Here is a 19,771-nt window from a genome sequence, read left to right as displayed (position 1 = left end):
GCAAGCTCATCTCGCTGCACCTTCACCCAAGTCCTGAAGATCTTCTCGAGTCTCTCTCACACTATTTCGCCTGTAGTTCTCCACCTATTCCTTGTGTCACAATAGTCATCCCCCTTTTCTCTTTCCCAACTTACCACCATCTCCTCAGATTGCTCTCCTGACAAATTAGCTTTCTGGCTCCTATTCACAGGCTCATCCTGAATTCAAATCCCCTTTCTCCTGTACTCCTATCATTTCACTCTTTTCTCTTCAACACTTTTTGTCAAATTCCATCTATTATTTCTATGTATTAGTTTTCCTTTTTTCTTTATAATGACGCCTGTAACATCTCCCTAGGTGGCTCCTCTGTTTAATGACCTCCTTCTGGCTCTCTTTCACAGGCTTATCCTGGGTTCTAATCCCATTTCTTCTGCACTCATCTCATTTTACGACTTTCTTTTCAACACTTTGTCCTTGAGGCCATGTTCACACGTTGCGTTTTTTTATGCAAAATATTAAGCTGTGTTTTACAGTACTAGCAAAGTCTAAAGGTACCTTCACACTAAACGACTTTGCCATGATAACGATAGCGATCCGTGACGTTGCAGCGTCCTGGATAGCGATATTGTTGTGTTTGACACGCAGCAGCGATCTGGATCCTGCTGTGATATCGCTGGTCGTTGCTGAAAGTCCAGAACTTTATTTGGTCGTCAGACCGGCGTGTATCGTCGTGTTTGACAGCAAAAGCAACGATGCCAGCAATGTTTTACAATGGTAACCAGGGTAAATATCGGGTTACAAAGCGTAGGGCCGCGCTTAGTAACCCGATATTTACCCTGGTTACCATTGTAAAAGTAAAAAAAAAAACCACTACATACTCACCTTCTGATGTCTGTCATGTCCCCCGGCGTCCGCGCTGCTGCACTGAATGTGTCAGTGCTGGCCGTAAAGCAAAGCACAGCTGTGATGTCATCGCTCTGCTTTCCGGCTGGCGCTTACACAGTGCAGAGAAGCACAGCGCTGGGGGACGCGGCAGACACCGGAATGTAAGTATGTACTGTTTGTTTTTTTTTACTTTTACACTGGTAACCAGGGTAAACATCGGGTTACTAAGTGCAGCCCTGCGCATAGTAACCCGATGTTTACCCTGGTTACCCGGGGACTTCGGGATCGTTGGTCGCTGGAGAGCTGTCTGTGTGACAGCTCTCCAGCGACCACACAGCGACGCTGCAGCGATCGGTATCGTTGTCGCTATCGCTGCAGCGTCGCTTAATGTGACGGTAGCTTAAAGGTACCTTCACACTGACCAACTTAACAACGATATCGCTATCGATCCGTGACGTTGCAGCGTCCTGGATAGCGATATCGTTGTGTTTGACACGCAGCAGCGATCTGGATCCTGCTGTGACATCGTTGGTCGGAGCAGAAAGTCCAGAACTTTATTTCGTCGCTGGATCTCCCGCAGACATCGCTGAATCGGCGTGTGTGACGCCAATTCAGTGATGTCTTCACTTGTAACCAGGGTAAACATCGGGTTACTAAGCACAGGGCCGTGCTTAGTAACCCGATGTTTACCCTGGTTACCAGTGTAAATGTTAAAAAAAACAAACACTACATACTTACATTCCGGTGTTTGTGGCGTCCTCTGGCGTTCTGCTGTCCTGCACTGTGTCAGCGCCGGCCAGCCGTAAAGCAGAGCACAGCGGTGACGTCACCGCTGTGCTTTACGGCCGGCACTGACACAGTGCAGGGAAGCGGACGCCGGGGGACGCCACAGACACCGGAATGTAAGTATGTAGTGGTTTTTTTTTTTTTTTTTTTACATTTACACTGGTAACCCGATGTTTACCCTGGTTACCCGGGGACCGGCATCGTTGGTCGCTGGAGAGCTCTCTGTGTGACAGCTCTCCAGCGACCAAACAGCGACGAAACAGCGACGCTGCAGAGATCGGCATCGTTGTCTTGATCGCTGCAGCGTCGCTAAATGTGACGGTACCTTATGAGATTTGAGAAATCTCATGAGCTCACATTGGTTTTATTTTCCTGACTCATTTGGGAATCTGCTGAGTTTTGAAAACTGGAGCATGTCACTTCTTTCAGCATTTATTCACCAATAGAAAGAAATGGGTAAGTGCAAAAAAGCAGCCAAAAAGGCAGGTATTGGGTTTTGCTGTACTTTTGGTGCAAAAACTTTATAAAGAAGTTGCATCATGATTTTTCTGCGGCATTGAACTTTATCAGCATGCACAATAGACAACCCAAACGCAGCAAAAAAAAAAATGCAGCAAATAGGCAGAACAAAATGCAGCAAACCTGCTTTTTTTGTTGTAGCAGCTTTGAGCAGGCTTTGCCTGCAGAAAAAAAAACATGGCAAAAAAATGCAAGGTGCTAACAGATGAATAAGGCCATTTCTATTTTAGAACTTATATGTATAGCTCCCTTTTCTGTATCAGCTTTCCGCCATCTGCCTAAGTGGCTCCTCTGTTAAATATTCCCTTTCTGGCTTTTTTTCACTGGCCCATCCCAGATTCTTATCCCATGTCTCCTATACTCCACAACCATTTCTCCTAAACATTGTCATCTATTTACATTTTATCATTAATAAGTTTATTTATTATCTAACTTTAATCAATTTGAAATTGCCAGTTGAACCTCTCTCCCTCCTAATTTCCCCAATGGTTTCAGTGTTCCTGTGGGTGTGTTCATGTAATTGGCATCCATTTTGGGTCCTTTATACCCATCTGTTGTCAGGTTTTGCACATTGTTTTCCACTTGATAAAGACACCAGCACAGTTTTGAAATGCAATATAAATAAAAAACCTTATTCTCATCATAATTTCTTAAAAATGTATTTACTCTAGCAGCGCAGGCCGCCTACATGTTCATCCAACTGGACCTAGTATTTCCTGGAGGATTTAGCCACCAGCAGCTGTTTTTCTTCATGCCTACATAGTAGTTGTACCTGTCACACTCCACTAGGTGAGCGTATCCAGCACTCTCCTACTCTCCCTCCGTACGGTATCACCCTATTGTGCGCGGGGTTTCCACTTTTAGATCTATGTATTGCTGCAAAGCATCTGTAACCACAGATTTGGTGTGTGCATTTGCCATTATGCCATGTGTTCCTCATTTTATTGCCACTTAGGAAAACCAAGAACCTGGGTATATTCAGATGGTGCAGCAGAGTAAGGAATCATTAAGACATCAGTGATTTTTCTCTGTCTTATTAAAAATTGGTCAGTGTCAATTTTTACCATCCCCATTTGGTCAGCATTTCAAATTTTTTGGAAGGATAAATTAATTGATGAAAGCCTCTCAAATCTAATAGACTGTGCAAAACAGCACACAAATGGCATTCAAGTAATGTACATTTTTTTCACAGACCCATAGACTTGTATTGGAGAGTTAGATCTGGGACTCCGATCAAAATCGGACATGTCTCCATGATTTTGAGCGGACCACTCGGGTTGCAAAAAAATACAGACATATGAACATCTCCACAGACTATTACAGGTAAGGGTGCCATGAGTAAAACAAAGAACGTATGTGAAAAACTTAAGTGTGAATGAGCCCTAAGGTAATATTCACACTGGCTTTGGGGCATTTACTTTGTCAGCTCCATTTTATGAACAAATGAAATGAAAGTGTACCAATCAGTTCCTACAAAAAAAAAACAAAATGAGAGTTGATGAAATTATAACACACTACTCAAATCCATAGCTGCAGTCAGTTGATTTTTCCCTAAACAAGTTTTATTCTCACTTTGTCAGTGAGAATGAGAATCTGAATCTGGTGAGATTCTCCTCTCTAGGATGTACCACCTGCACAGGGGTGGGGGGAGAGCAGATTCTACACAGCATCTAAATGGTTAATAGAGCCTTGTGCTTAGATCTGCAGAATGAGGATGGAATCATACTGGGAGAAACAATTAACCCATCTCCTCAAATTGCTCAATAAAATTAATAAACTGCTTTACCCAAGCATCCCAATGAGAAGTGAATCCGTGAAGTGTAAATCAGGAGACTTTTTTTTATACTTTCCTTTAACAAGGAGTGTGAATTTCACTTCATACTGAATACTGTTATAAATCAATTATGTAATATAGAGGACATAGCCACTTCTAAAAAGTTAACCTGCTAAAAGGTGGACACAGCTGCTGGTAGAGAGTCAATCCGAGTCTCTAACAACAAGTAAAGAGTCAGCAGCAGCCAAACCATAGAGAAGACTAGGATTTACCGTATTTTTCGGACTATAAGATGCACTTTTTTCCCTCCAAATTTGGGAGGAAAGTGTGGGTGCGTCTTATAGTACGGATATAGCATGTGGGGAGGGGGGCAGCAGCGAGTGGGATCGCACTGTTATCCCACTTCAGGATGTCCCTGCTGCCCGGTATCAGCTGCTGGGGAAAGCACATGGCCCCGCTGATTAAGTGCAGTGAATATTTATTAGCTGCTCCCCGCCCACCGATCAGCTGAGGTGAGCGGGAGCAGCAAATGAATGCTGCACTTAAGCAGGGACACACAGTTTCCCCAGCACTGATTCCGGGGAGAATCTGTGTGTCCGGGGGAGGAGGAGGCAGCAGCAGGGGCCAGGAGATCGCTGCATACCTGCCTGTGCTGGACGCTGAGCTGTCTGGTGCACAAGGAGGACCTGTGTGATGTCAGAAGTGGGCGGGCTGGAGCATCAGATGGCAGCTCAGAGCCCTCCCTCTTCTGACATAATCACAGGTCCTTCAGACTCCCACCTAGAATCTGCAGCTTCCTCTTATGTCCTGCGCTGTGGAAAGGCAACAACAACAGGGAGGGCTCTGTGTGTGTGCAGCCATGGGATGCTCCAGCTTTTACCTCACCACAGTGTGGCTGGCTGCCACAATTAAGAGGTCAGTCTTTACAAGACACAATAAAGCACTCTGCCACTCCTTTGGTGAACTATAACTCCCAGCATGTCATAGGATCTGCAGGACATGCTGGGAGTTATAGTTCTCCCATGAGATTTTAAAGCAGCACTCCAGTGTTATTTTGCAGTGCTGGAGTGGTGCTTTCACTATAAGCCCTGTGCACCCATTCTTAGGGCTCATTTCCACATGCGAGGCACACGTCCGTATCTCGCATGTGGAAACCAAGCTGTGGAGCCGGCACTCCAGAGCGGAGCGTGCAGCCGCATAGGAACACATGGAGCTGCACAGCTCCGCTCCAAAGTGCCGGCGCCAGAGCTTGGTTTCCACATGCGAGATACGGACGTGTGCCTCGCATGTGGAAATGAGCCCTTATACTCACCCTCCAGCGTCTTCATATCGTACTTCACAGACACCACACTGGTCCCGCAGCTTCCAACATAATAACATACTATTATATATAATAACACCACATATAATAGTATGTTATTTATGTTATTAAATATTTTACCACATTTTTTTGCTTCAAATATTTTTTTCCCTATTTTCCACCTCTAAAACCTGGGTGCGCCTTATAGTCCGATGCGTCTTATAGTCCGAAAAATACGGTATCTGTACAAGTTTTTCTATCCTGCATCTCACAATGCCACATATACAACTACATTCCGCATGGCATAAGAGACTCTCCTGTGTTAACATGCAGCACTGACTCCGTCCCCCAGAGAACTTCTCAGCGCAAAACCAGGAAGCCTAACGAACAGGCAACCCCCCCCCCCCCCCCGCATGTGTTCCAGCTGTCTAACTCCTGCAGCACATGCAGCCGCAGGGACGCAAACATATTATTTGAGCACGCCCAAGATACTCGCACAAAACGTTATCCGGGCACGTTTGCTCATGACTAATAATAACCAATGCGGTCCTACTGCTTCAGTGTCCATCAGTTATGAAACCTATCTGTTGCGATCATACTGTTCTCTGAATTATTGTGACATTTCAGAGAAAATTTACTTCAGAGATCTATCACAGGTCCATAGCCAGAGACTAGACTCGCATGGCTTCGCCCTGGCTGACTTGCTGGGTGAAATGGCAGGTGATTGACAGATCTCTCGCTATAAGGACAGACCATAGTCAAATTAGTATCATCTCTGCCTATGGTCAGGCTCTGATTCATGCGGACTGCTTTTTATCAGCAATAATGTGACAGGTTCCCCTTAATTACATTTGTGTGTTCCTAAAAATGGAACAAAAGTAACGTAGCGTTACATGAATGACTGCAGGAAAAAGTTTACTACTTGGCTACAAAGCCATGTAGCTGACAGTCAAGTAGAGAAGGTTGGACTAGGCGGGGAGGCAGAGGCTTGGGAAGTGCTTGGATACTCTTAGGGTATGTGCACACATTGCGGATTCTATCCCAGCCGCCTCTCCGTATGACGCTTGTCTGATTTTAAGATGAATAAAGGTTTCTAATTCAGCAGTGCCTTGGGGTGAGTGCCACATTTCTTTTTCAATTTACACATTGCGGATTCGCCTGTGGAATTTCCTGGGTGGATTCTGCATCTCTTGGCAGAAAATGCTGGTCAAAATCTGCACTTTTTTATGCAGATTTTGTGCGTTTTTGTTGCGGATTTACTGAAAATTCTGTCCGGATTTCATGCGTTTTTACCCCTGCGGATTTCTATTATGGAATTGGTGCAGAAACGCTGCAGATCCACACAAAGAATTGACATGGTCCTTGATTTAATCCGCTGCGGTTTCCGTGTGGAATTTTCCGTACCATTAGCGCAGCATTTTTTCTCTCCACTGATTTACATTGTACCGTAAATCACTTGCGTATCTGTAGCGTCTGTGTGGGAAAAAAATGCTGCGGATCCGCAGGAAATCTGCAACGTGTGCACATAGCCTTAAGAACACTTAAAAACCTAGTTTCCATAATAATTAAGACTTTTTTTTTTTTTTAGTCAGGGAGCAACAGATTGCACAAGTCTGGATGACATTCTATAAGAAAGGAATATGACCATATAAACAGACAGAGGTGGGGAGGGGGTGCGACAGATTGCCCCTTAACCCCTTCATGACCCAGCCTATTTTGACCTGGCCATTTTTTGCAATTCTGACCAGTGTCCCTTTATGAGGTAATAACTCAGGAACGCTTCAACGGATCCTAGTGGTTCTGAGATTGTTTTTTCGTGACATATTGGGCTTCATGTTAGTGGTACATTTAGGTCGATAATTTCTGAGTTTATTTATGAAAAAAACGGAAATTTGGAAAAAAAATTGAAAATTTCGCAATTTTCACATTTTGAGAGTTATGTGACACAAAATAGTTAATAAATAACATTTCCCACATGTCTACTTTACATCAGCACAATTTTGGAAACAATTTTTTTTTGCTAGGAAGTTATAAGGGTTAAAATTTGACCAGCGATTTCTCATTTTTACAACAAAATTTACAAAACCATTTTTTTTTTAGGGACCACCTCACATTTGAAGTCAGTTTGAGGGGTCTATATGGCTGAAAATACCCAAAAGTGACACCATTCTAAAAACTGCACCCCTCAAGGTGCTCAAAACCACATTCAAGAAGTTTATTAACCCTTCAGGTGTTTCACAGCAGCAGAAGCAACAAGGAAGAAAAAAATGAACATTTAACTTTTTAGTCACAAAAATGATTTTTTAGCAACAATTTTTTTTATTTTCCCAAGGGTAAAAGGAGAAACTGGACCACGAACGTTGTTGTCCAATTTGTTCTGAGTACGCTGATACCTCATATGTGGGGGTAAACCACTGTTTGGGCGCACGGCAGGGCTCGGAAAGGAAGGAGCGCCATTTGACTTTTTGAATGAAAAATTGGCTCCAATCTTTAGCGGACACCATGTCGCGTTTGGAGAGCCCCCGTGTGCCTAAACATTGGAGCTCCCCCACAAGTTACACCATTTTGGAAACTAGACCCCCCCCCCAGGAACTTATCTAGAAGCATAGTGAGCACTTTAAACCCCCAGGTGCTTCACAGAAATTTATAACGCAGAGCCGTGAAAATATATAAAAAAAAATTCTTTCCTCAAAAATGATTTTTTAGCCCACAATTTTTTTTATTTTCCCAAGGGTAAAAGGAGAAATTGGACCCCAAAAGTTGTTGTCCAGTTTCTCCTGAGTACGCTGATACCCCATGTGTGGGGGTAAACCACTGTTTAGGCACACGGCAGGGCTCAGAAGGGAAGGCACGCCATTTGGCTTTTTGAATGGATAATTAGCTCCAATCATTATCGGACACCATGTCGCGTTTGGAGAGCCCGTGTGCCTAAACATTGGAGCTCCCCCACAAGTGACCCCATTTTGGAAACTAGACCCCCAAGGAAACTTATCTAGATGTGTGGTGAGCACTTTGAACCCCCAAGTGCTTCATAGAAGTTTACAACGCAGAGCCGTGAAAATTAAAAAAAAAAAATTTAATTCCTCAAAAATTATGTTTTAGCAAGCAATTTATTATTTTCGCAAGGGTAACAGGAGAAATTGGACCCCAATAGTTGTTGCCCAGTTTGTCCTGAGTATGCTGGTACCCCATATGTGGGGTAAACCACTGAATGGGCACACGTCGGGGCTCGGAAGGGAAGCAGTGACGTTTTGAAATGCAGATTTTGATGGAATGGTCTGCGGGTGTCACGTTGCATTTGCAGAGCCCCTGATGTGCCTGAAGAGTCGAAACCCCTACAAGTGACCCCATTTTGGAAACTAGACCCCCCAAGGAACTTATCTAGATGTGTGGTGAGCACTTTGAACCCCCAAATGCTTCACAGAAGTTTATAACGCAGAGCCGTGAAAATAAAAAATAATTTTTCATTCCTCTAAAATTATGTTTTAGCAAGCAATTTTTTATTTTCGCAAGAGTAACAGGAGAAATTGGACCCCAATAGTTGTTGCCCAGTTTGTCCTGAGTATGCTGGTACCCCATATGTGGGGTAAACCACTGTTTGGGCGCACGTCGGGGCTCGGAAGGGAGGGAGCACCATTTGACTTTTTGAACGCAAGATTGGCTGGAATCAATGGTGGCGCCATGTTGCGTTTGGAGACCCCTGATGTGCCTAAACAGTGGAAACCCCTCAATTCTAACTCCAAAACTAACCCCAACACACCCCAAACCCTAATCCCAACTCTAGATATAACCCTAACCCCAACACACCCCTAACCACAACCCTAACCCAACACACCCCTAACCCTAACCATAACCCTAACCACAAGCCTAATCTTAACCCTATTTCCAACCCTAGCCCTAATTCCAACCCTAACCCTAAGGCTATGTGCCCACATTGCGGATTCGTGTGAGATTTCCTCACCATTTTTGAAAAATCCACAGGTAAAAGGCACTGCGTTTTACCTGCGCATTTCCAGTGTTTTTTGTGCGGATTTCACCTGCGGATTCCTATTGAGGAGCAGGTGTAAAACGGAATCCGCACAAAGAATTGACATGCTGCGGAAAATACAACACAGCGTTTCCGCGTGGTATTTTCCGCACCATGGACACAGCGGATTTGGTTTTCAATAGGTTTACATGGTACTGTAAACCTGATGGAAAACTGCTACGAATCCGCAGCGGCCAATCCGCTGCGGATCCGCAGCCAAATCCGCACCATGTGTGCACATAGCCTAATCTAACCCTAACTCTAGTTCTAACCCTAATTCTAACTTTAACCCTAGCCCTAACCTTAGTGGGGGGGAAGAAAAAAAATATATTTTTTTTTCTTTATTTTTATTATTGTCCCTACCTATGGGGGTGATAAAGGGGGGGTTAATTTACTATTTTTTTTATTTTGATCACGGTGATAAAACCTATCACAGTGATCAAAATGTACCTGGACCGAATCTGCCGGCCGATTCGGCGGGCGCACTGCGTATGCGCCCGCCATTTTGGAAGATGGCGGCGCCAATGAAGAAGACCCCCCTGGGCTGAAGTACCACTCCCCCTGTCCCTGCAGATCGGGTGAAATTGGAGTTAACCCTTTCACCTGATCTGCAGGGACGCGATCCCTCCATGACGCCACATTGGCGTCACAGGTCGGATTGGCACCGACTTTCATGACGCCTATGTGGCGTCACAGGTCGGGAAGGGGTTAAAGTCCATAAACATTTTTTTTTTTCCCAACAATATTACTCATCTAGTAAAACACAAATTTAGGTGTAATTTTTCCCTGTGTTTATTTTAGGTGCATTTAAGAAAAGCTTTGTTTCACACCAATTCACATTGTAAAATGGATTGAAAGGTATTGAATACCACTGCTAATCTTGCTCCAGAAAAGTAACAACTGTCCATGGGACTGTACCTAGTATTATAGAAGAAATACATATTGTGAATGGTACGGACCTGCAGTATCAGAAACACAATATAAATAAATCACAGTACAGTTTCCTAAAATAAAGTTTCTTTTTCAACAATTTGGTAAAAACAATAAAAGAAATACTGTGGTAGTTGTATGGAAATACATTTGGAACTAACCGTGCATTCCTGCATCTCCTGCTCCTTAGTAGCCAATCTCATGACTAATATATTCTCTCTTCGGGCAGACTCTTGCTGTTGCTGTTTAAGCTTTTCTTCAGATTCTCTAAGTCCAGTTACATCATTAGCTGCAGACACAAGTTAAAAAAAACATAAGACTTTTTAACATTTTTTTTTTTTTAAGTTAAAATATAAAATAATTTAGCAATTTGTGGAAAGCCAATTGATGCTCAAATATATTATAGTTGATGCATTGGAGCAATACAATGATTTTTTTCAAACGTGTTTTAATATTACTAAAAGGTTAAAGGGAACCTGTCACCCCAAAAATCGAAGATGAGCTAAGCCCACCGGCATCAGGGGCTTATCTACGGGATTCTGTAATACTGTAGATAAGCCCCCGATGTATCCTGAAAGAGGAGAAAAAGAGGTTAGATTATACTCACCCAGGGGCGGTCCCGGTTCTATTCTGGTCCGATGGGTGTCACGGTCCTGTCCGGGGCCTCCCATCTGACCAGAACAGAATCGGGACCACCCCTGGATGACTATAAATCTAACCTCTTTTTCTCATCTTTCAGGATACATCGGGGGCTTATCTACAGCATTACAGAATGCTGTAGATAAGCCCCTGATGCCGGTGGGCTTAGCAGCTCATCTTCCATTTTGGGGGTGACAGGTTCCCTTTAAGCTAGCAGGCAGGCCTGGACCTTTATCCACAAGACGGGCGTAAAAGCGCATGCAAATTATTCCTTCTAGGAAACTAAACTAGCCATAACAAGGATAAATAAAGACAGACAGATCAGTTGTGACTTTTTTTTTGCATAAACATTAGTGAAGAGCAAAGGTGATCGGTTAAGGTGTTCAACTTCTTCAACGTGCTCGAAAAATATGTTCGAGTCCCCGTGGCTGCATGTCTCGTGGCTGTTCGACAACTGCGACACAGGCAGGGATTATCTGTTTGTTAGGCAATCCCTGATTGTGCTGTGGCAATCGAACAGACACTGGGGCTTGAACACATTATTCAAGCACGCCGAAGACACTTGGTTAGCACCAGAGCATGCTCAGATAACACCGTATCCAATCACGTTTGCTCATCACATGCTTTGACAGTAAACTTTTGACTGCACGACTCAAATGTAATATATTTTAACCGTATCATAACTGGGGTATATTCCATTTTTGCACTTTCGTTTTTCCTCCCCACTTTCCAAGATCCATATCCTTTTTAACTTTTCCCATGGACATAGCTGTATAGAGGCTTTTTTTTGTGGTTAGACACTTGTACTTTTGAGTGACACCATCCATTGTATCATGTGATGTACTGGTAAGTAGGGGGATTAAAAAAAAGTGGCCCAAAAAAAAAAAAGGAGTGTAATTTTGCCATTTTTTTTTTTATTTACAGTGAAAAAAAATAAAAATCTGGCACCAGTATTTTACAGATTAATACGATTACAGCAACCTACGTTTGTTGCTTAAAAATAAATGCTTTTGCTTGTGTCGCTTTTTCTCCGAGAGTCGTAACATTTTTACTTTTCAGTAGTGAAGATCGAATATACTCGTTACTTGAGATTTCCAGAGCACGCTCAGGGGTCCTCAAGAGTATTTTTTAGTGCTTGGAGATTTAGTTTTTCTTGCCGCAGCTGAATGATTTACCGTACATCTGTTAGCCATGTACCAAGCCCCAAGTACATGTGGGGATTCCCTAGCAACCAGGTAACCCCCACATGTACTTTTGCTGGCTAACAGATGCTCCGAGCACTAAAAAATACTCAGAGGACCCCCGAGCATGCTCGGGAAATCTCGAGTAACAAGTATATTCGCTCATCACTACTTTTCTGTCGATGAAGCTTATTTTTTGCGCCCTGAGCCAATGCTTTTTACTTATCTCGTTTTGGAGGTAGATAGTATTTTAATTGTATCTTATTACTTTGCAGTGTCTCAGCTGAAAAGCCACAATTCTGGGGTTTGGAATTTTTCTCATGAAGCAGTTTACATATTAGATTTACCAATTTTACATTTTTATAAAATCAGACTTTTACGAACAAAGCAAAATAGTGTATTTTTTTAATATACGGTATATTTCTTAATTTTTAATGGGGAAAAAAGGATGATTTGAACTTTTTTTTCCCCATATTTACATTTTCTTTTTATTGTATTTGTTAGTCCCCTTAAGGGACTTGGAACAGTTCGAGTGCTTATGCTATATTGTAGTATTTGTTGTATACAACAAAAAATCACGGTCTCCAATTAACGCCAGCTACAGGACGCCCTTCATGGAAATAATGTCGTGACAGCCATCGGGGTTTTCATTAGACCCCCAGCAGTCATGATAACGCATCAGTGCACCATAATGGTGCTGATGGACAGTTGGAACAGCGATACCCTCCGGACATGCACTATATATTGCTCCGTCACAGAATGGCGGAATCCAACAGATTAACAGCAGTGTGCGGAGCTCAGCTACACGTGTGAATATTAAGAGGCAGATGATGGCTGAATAATACAGCCATTATCTGCCAAGAAAGAGGTGGGCTCAGTTCCTACATTTTCTGGCCACAGTTTTCCAAAAAGCGCATCTTCCCCAAGACTTAACTACTAGGATGCATTGTGGATTCTGTAAAACCTGGTGGATGACAATAGGATTGGGCCAATTGTCATGGCTCAGTATAGCAGAATAGAAGAATGCTACAGTATTTAACATAAGTGACTGATCATTGCGTTTTGTGCCTTTTTTCATCGAGATGTGGGTATTGTGAGGTTTATTTTTGCATCCAATTGTTCCTTTTTTCTTTTTGCTCACATTTCCCCCCCCTTGTGTGCTGTATTTAGCAATGCCATATTTTCACCCCAATTCATCCATTTAGACAAATTTAGGTGCAACTTCACTGCAGTTCCCCCATATATTTTTGATTACGCTAGCATTTTGTGCAATTCATGAACCATTTTGAGGAACGTGTGACTTTTGGCAAAAGTTGCAAAAACAAGCTTAAATGCAGAAAAAAAACACAATTTTTTAACTTTGCATTAATTGCATACACCATTTTGAAGAATTTGGCACCAAAAACTTCAATTAATAGCACAAAAAAGGGAAAATTACGGTAAAAAAATAAATAAAATGCAATTATGACCATTGATATAGTGACAGCTAGTGGCTGGTGCCGCCAATGGGTTGGCATGACAACTGGGGGTCTGCAGAAGACCCCAGTGCTTGTCATTGTAGATCTCCAATGGATGCCGGCCTGTGGCTGAAGTGCTGCTATAGCACATGCAATCGCATCTTCGAGTCCTAAGGAGACTACTGAAGCGAGTAAAAAGAGAAAATAAGCTCTCACCCAGCCCGCCTTGGAAAATAGCAATTTTTTTTTAAACAAAACGTGGGATTTTTTTTTCATCACGCAAATAAAGAACCTGTACATGTTTGTTATATGCAACCTTGTAATGACCAGGAGATGGCAGGTCAGTTTAAGCATTTCATGAACATGGTAAAATAATACATTATCGTGGAATTGCACTTTTTTTTGCCACAAATAGTCCTACAAAAAACAAGCCCTCGCGTGGCCAAAGTAATAGAAAAATAATAATAAATAAAAAAAATGGCTCTAGGAAGAAGGAAAGCAAAAAAACGAAAACTCACTAAAAGAAAAAAATCGTGAAGGGATTAAAGAAATCTTTTGCACTTTATTTACGTTGCCCAGCACTGTCTTTCAAGCATTGCTCTGGTAATTGTGTATAGGATGCAGTGGTGATTGATAGCGCTGCAACCAATCAGTAAACTCAGCGCTCAACCTATGCTTAAAACTAGAACGCTTTATCATCAACATATAAAAACTCAATGAAAAGGCTTAAGACAATTGAACACATGGTGTACCCTGTATTGGGAACTCCAGTGCTATCCTGATCAATGAATAAAGTGCTAAGAATATTACAAATATACTATCAGTAACCCAGTCTTTAATTAAAAATCACATGCTGTTATGTTATCAAATACAAAGTGACATAAATCAAATAAATAAAAGACTAAAAGGAACACAATGAGGATATGGGTACTGTAAAGAATGGAACATACAAAGGAAAGGTGGCTCACTAGTAACAGGTGTACAAGGTACGTGCCTATTATAATGTAAAAGTGAATGCCGAATTGCAAAGTATGTGGGTCATATTAGCTCATAAAACTGGGGCCACAAGTGTTCATCTTCCCGTAAGATGCTAAGGGCGAAACGAGCGTTGGGGTGAGGGGGAACGTCCAGCCTATCCTGCTCCACTTGTGGCCCCAGTGTCCTCATTATGTGTTCCTTATAGTCTAGTACTTATTTGATTGATTTGGCATTTGGTATTTGATAACAGAGCATGTGATTTCTGATATATGACTGGGTTACTGATAGTATATTTGTAATATTCGTATCACTTTATTCATTGATCAGGATAGCACTGGAGTTCCCCCTACAGAGTACACTTTCTTGTGTTCAATTGTCTTAAGCCTTTTCATTATTAGTTTATATGTTGATAATAAAGCTTTCTAGGTTTAAGCATAGTTTGGATCTCTTCCTCTGACCAGCTAATTTTGATGATCTTGGTGGTTGTTGTTGTTGCATATTTATCTGAAGTGCCAGCTTGGTAATTTATGGACTTTTTTGAATTATATCTCAAAGAACGAGTCTGAGACAGGTCCTCAGGGGCTTCTCTACATTTAATACCCTTGAACGACAGGTTCTTCCATTATATGCACAAATAAAACAAAGTCCTGGCAGACGAGGAGATTGGCCAACATAAATCAGATAGCAGGTTCCCTCTAACTGTGCAGACAAAAGGAGTCCCCTAAAGGTACCGTCACATTAAGCGACGCTGCAGCGATAGCGACAGCGATGCCGATCGCTGCAGCGTCGCTGTTTGGTCGCTGGAGAGCTGTCACACAGACCGCTCTCCAGCGACCAACGATGCCGAGGTCCCCGGGTAACCAGGGTAAGCATCGGGTTGCTAAGCGCAGGGCCGCGCTTAGTAACCCGATGTTTACCCTGGTTACCAGCGTAAAAGTTAAAAAAACAAACAGCACATACTCACCTGCGCGTCCCCCAGCCTCTGCTTCCTGACACTGACTGAGCTCCGGCCCTAACAGCACAGCGGTGACGTCACCGCTGTGCTTTCACTTTCAGTTTAGGGCCGGCGCTCAGTCAGTGTCAGGAAGCAGAGGCTGGGGGACGCGCTGGTGAGTACGTGCTGTTTGTTTTTTTAACTTTTACGCTGGTAACCAGGGTAAACATCGGGTTACTAAGCGCGGCCCTGCGCTTAGTAACCCGATGTTTACCCTGGTTACCAGTGTAAAATATCGCTGGTATCCTTGCTTTTGCTGTCAAACACGGCGATACACGGCGACCTAGCGACCAAATAAAGTGCAGACCTTCTAGCAGCGACCAGCAATTTCACAGCGGGATCCAGATCGCTGCTGCGTGTCAAATACAGCGATATCGCTATCCAGGTCGCTGCAACGTCACGGATCGCTGGCGATATCGCCTAGTGTGACGGTACCTTTACCCACCAAAGGCTAAGTTCACACTAAGCGTTTTTGCTGCTTTTTTCTGCACCAAAACCTGCACTCTTGGCAGAAAAGATGCAAAGTCAAAAACACAGGTTTTTGGTGCATTTTTCAGGATCTGAAAGATCAGCTTTGCTTCCACCGTAGAAGCATGAACACAGGTCACCAATACAAGACATATGTACATGAAAAAATACACATACAAATGTAAGAGCTGAGGGAGGTGAATTGGTCTGGAATAATTTACACAAGACACTGGCAGTGCATTGTGTTTGTAGGGCACTGTTTACTTTCACACTTTGGTCTGCCATTGAGTTGCTTACACACTGTGCACCATTACACCTTGGTCAGTTACAGGCATTGTTCAGTTGCACACCTTTGATAGCCAATGTTTAATTTTTACACATCATTAATTTAGACAATACTAATTCAAAATGCCATCTCAGGTCACCAAGACAAGATAATAAACCTGAAAAAAAAAAAAAAATCACAAAAATAAATGGGTTTCATATACTGCTGTGCTTGCTTTTTTAATTTTGTCAGCATTTTTTCCAACACCCATTGCTTTCAATTTGTGAAAACCGCTGAAAGAAGTGACAGGCTTTATGTCCAAAAAAAAATGCAAGGCACAAAATACTGATGACAAAAAACACAAAAATGTGTGCTTGAGATTTCTGAAATCTCAAAGGCTTTGCTGGGACTGTGAAAAGCAGCTGAAAATTAACATTAAAAAAAACCTTTAAAAAATGAAGGAGAAAATCTTAGTGTGAACTTAGCCTAATAATGTTGCAGCACCCAAGTAAAGAAATCGAGAAGTAGCTATTTTTGTATCTCCCATAAAAGCGAACTGGCATCAGAGGCAAGTATAAATATTATTTTACTTGGTAGAAACAGTGATTGAGAAGGGGTTGTCTGAGTAGTGGACAACCCCCTTAAGCTGTTATTCTAATGGGGTTTTTTTTTTTTTTTTACAAAGTGAAAAAAAGTATTGATTTTTTTCATATTTTCACAATCAGTCTTCATATCATACCAGTAGAGCAACCTGTATAATGACTGCTGTAAATCTGGAAGGACATCTCCTTCTACGACTGCCACAGCCCTCTTCTATGTAAGAGCAAATCTGTTTACTAGCTCTAGGCCCCGGTGCCAGCTCTCATCACCACCATACAGCACAACACTGCTGCGTTGCCAAGAAGCTGCTGTGAGGATGTGGCACAGCTGCAGCATAGATGAACTGTGGATGGGCTCCACATACATTGTAATGGGCTGGCCCCTAGTATTGGAAATGCTGTGAATTGTGCATGTCATAGCAAAAGCATGCACAGTTCACAATTGGGCTCCAGAATAGGAGTCAGACATCGTCCCTATACGCCTATGCTCTTCAAGTCTCGTGCCCTCACACAATTAACAGGAGCAAATGGGTATAGTAGTCTCAATTAAAAAGGCATATTAAAATTTTTGTTTATGGGGCAAGACACATCAAAGGAATTCTTAGCCTTGTCATGAGACATGATTAAGATCGCATAGATCGAAACGCGTTGTCTATCCTCATGACTGCATCCACCTTTGAGCAAGGATTTTAATCACGCTATATTTATATGCACCAATAAAGAAATACAAGATTTTAAGAAGCAGGAGTACACATCTTTTCCTCATCTTCCATTGCTGCACGTCTTGGTCTGGATGAAATCTCCGTGCTCCTTTGGTCTGTCGGTGAGCTGGCTGTGGCTTTTAGCCTTATTTTTCTATACATCAAAGGAATCTTGTGCCAAAGAAACACCACTGAGTAACAATTACAAATTAGATTGTGAACACAGGTCATTTATTAGAAAACAAATTGAAAAAAGGGGTCTGGATGGAGCGCTGATGACAGAGGACACCGGAGCACAGGTTAGGGATTTAAAATTGTTAATCAACGCGTTTCAACAGCCAATCGCTGTCTTCTTCAGGTGACAAAAAAAACCAACTCATTTTCAAACATGAAAAATGCTAACATTTACAGTGTAGGAATAATTGAAAGAAAAAAAGGATTTTAATAATTTTACACAGACTTACAATTCAGATCACTGTATTTGCTTTCGAGAGCTTGAACATAAGCTTCATATTGCTTCCACCTAAAACAGGATAAAAAGTTTTACAAAATTGCAAAAACACATCTACCCTCGCACTAGTCTTATTTCTGCATATTAAAACAGCCTGAGAATACATTAAATCCAGAGACAAAGGAAGTGAACACTAGAAAAATCAATAAAATAATATAGCAATATTTATTAGAGTATACAAAAAGGTGTCACACTAAGGCTATGTGCACACGTAGGAAAAGAGGTGCAGAATTTTCTGCACAAGATCTGCATCTCCTGGCAGAATCCGCAATCACGGATTTGCCGCGGTTTTTATGCGGATTTTGTGCGTTTTATATGCTTAATTGATGCGGATTTTCTTTGAAATCTGCAGCAATTCCGCACTGATTTTTCCGCACCATCTGCACAGCTTTTCTTTTTCCCATTGAAGAACATTGTACTGTAAATCACAGTGCAGACCTGCAGCGTTTCTGTGCGGAAAAAAACGCTGCGGATCCGCATCGTGTGCACATAGCCTAAGGCTATGTTCACATGTTGCATTTTTGATGTGCTTTTCCCCGCAGGCAAAGCCTGCTCTCTTGGCAGTAAGAAACTTACTTAACCCCTTTCTGGCATCGGGTGTAAATGTACGCCGATGTCGGACTCCGGCGCTGAGCCCACATTTTCTCCGGCACATATCAGCTGTTTTGAACGGCCTTAGAGGGGACCCAGACAGCAAGCCTGATAATAGTATATAATGCAGTAGACGAGGGATTATGCAACATACATTACCAGTGTCTTAATCCAATAACCAGTTAGTTTACCTAATGCAATAAAGGGTGGCTGTTTGTGAATACTAAGAAAAAGTAAGAGCTATTACCTTTGAATTGATTACTGCCACTAAAGATCCAAGTGCTTCGTCCCTCCACCCCGATGAGCGTTCCACCTTGCTTCTTCTGGTAGAAAGAAGCAAGAAAAAAAGCAAAGCGAAACACTCATCGGAGTAATTCTGGCTCTCTTTTTTTTCTTGTTATGCTGTTTACTGATGGGAATAATTTACTTTATATTTTTGATAGATCAGAGTTTTAAAAAACACAGCTATACTAGATGTTTATATTAAAAAATATATATATATATTTTTAGATGGGGCAAAAGGGGGCAATTTGAATGTGTTCTTTTTCTTTTCTTTCATATTCTTGATATTTGTTTTACTGTATTTAATAGTCCCCTTAGGGAACTTGAAGCTGCGATCTTCTGATGGCTTGTGCTATACAAAGCTGTGCATCAGCACTGCTACGTGTAGGTAAAATCATAAGCTATTAAGGCCTCCTACAGGCTGGCTATCACAGAATTGTCATGACAAGCACGGAGGTCTTCAGCAGACCTCTGGCTATCATGCAAACACATCAGTACCCTGTGATCACATCACTGGCGCACCAATGGGCCCATCAAATAACGTGCACACCCCCCCTGTTAAATGATGCTATCAGAAGTTGACAGCGGCATTTATCATCCACGAGAGGAGCTGTACTTCACCTGCGGCTGTTAAAGGCCCATGATGGCTGATTCAATCAGCCATCATCTGCCAGCTCAGCGTATGAGCCCACACCAAAGTCACAGACACAACATATGACATAAATGTACATTGTGTCGTGAAGGGGTTAAGTCCAGGTAGGAACAAGTATTGAAAAGTATATAATACACTTGAACTTAAAAGGGGATATCCCGGAATTGGGGAAAAAAAAAGGCATGAAGTTGCTAACAGAGGCAACTACCTGCCTGTTGTAACCAGATCCGGACATTGACCGCTCCTGCCAGAG

At 42.4% G+C, this 19,771-nt stretch overlaps 1 protein-coding gene across 2 annotated transcripts in view; it reads right to left on the bottom strand.

Annotated features, from left to right (window-relative positions):
- Nucleotides 1-19,771, bottom strand: part of WTAP (WT1 associated protein) — a 136,481-nt gene that overhangs the window by 38,626 nt on the left and 78,084 nt on the right. For both annotated transcript variants that reach the window (XR_013221080.1, XM_077283115.1), the window contains exons 4-5: nt 17,947-18,005; nt 10,362-10,489 (exon numbers count right to left, since the gene is read on the bottom strand). Coding sequence is in view for 1 of the 2 variants with exons in the window: in XM_077283115.1 (XP_077139230.1) it covers nt 10,362-10,489; nt 17,947-18,005 (187 nt within the window). In the remaining variant the exon portion in view is untranslated. The remainder of the gene's footprint in view (nt 1-10,361; nt 10,490-17,946; nt 18,006-19,771) is intronic.

This window comes from Ranitomeya variabilis, chromosome 2 (assembly GCF_051348905.1).
Source record: "Ranitomeya variabilis isolate aRanVar5 chromosome 2, aRanVar5.hap1, whole genome shotgun sequence".
Taxonomy (NCBI): Eukaryota; Metazoa; Chordata; class Amphibia; order Anura; family Dendrobatidae; genus Ranitomeya; species Ranitomeya variabilis.
Note: the sequence above shows the minus strand (reverse complement) of the source record. Positions and strands in the feature narration are given on the sequence as shown.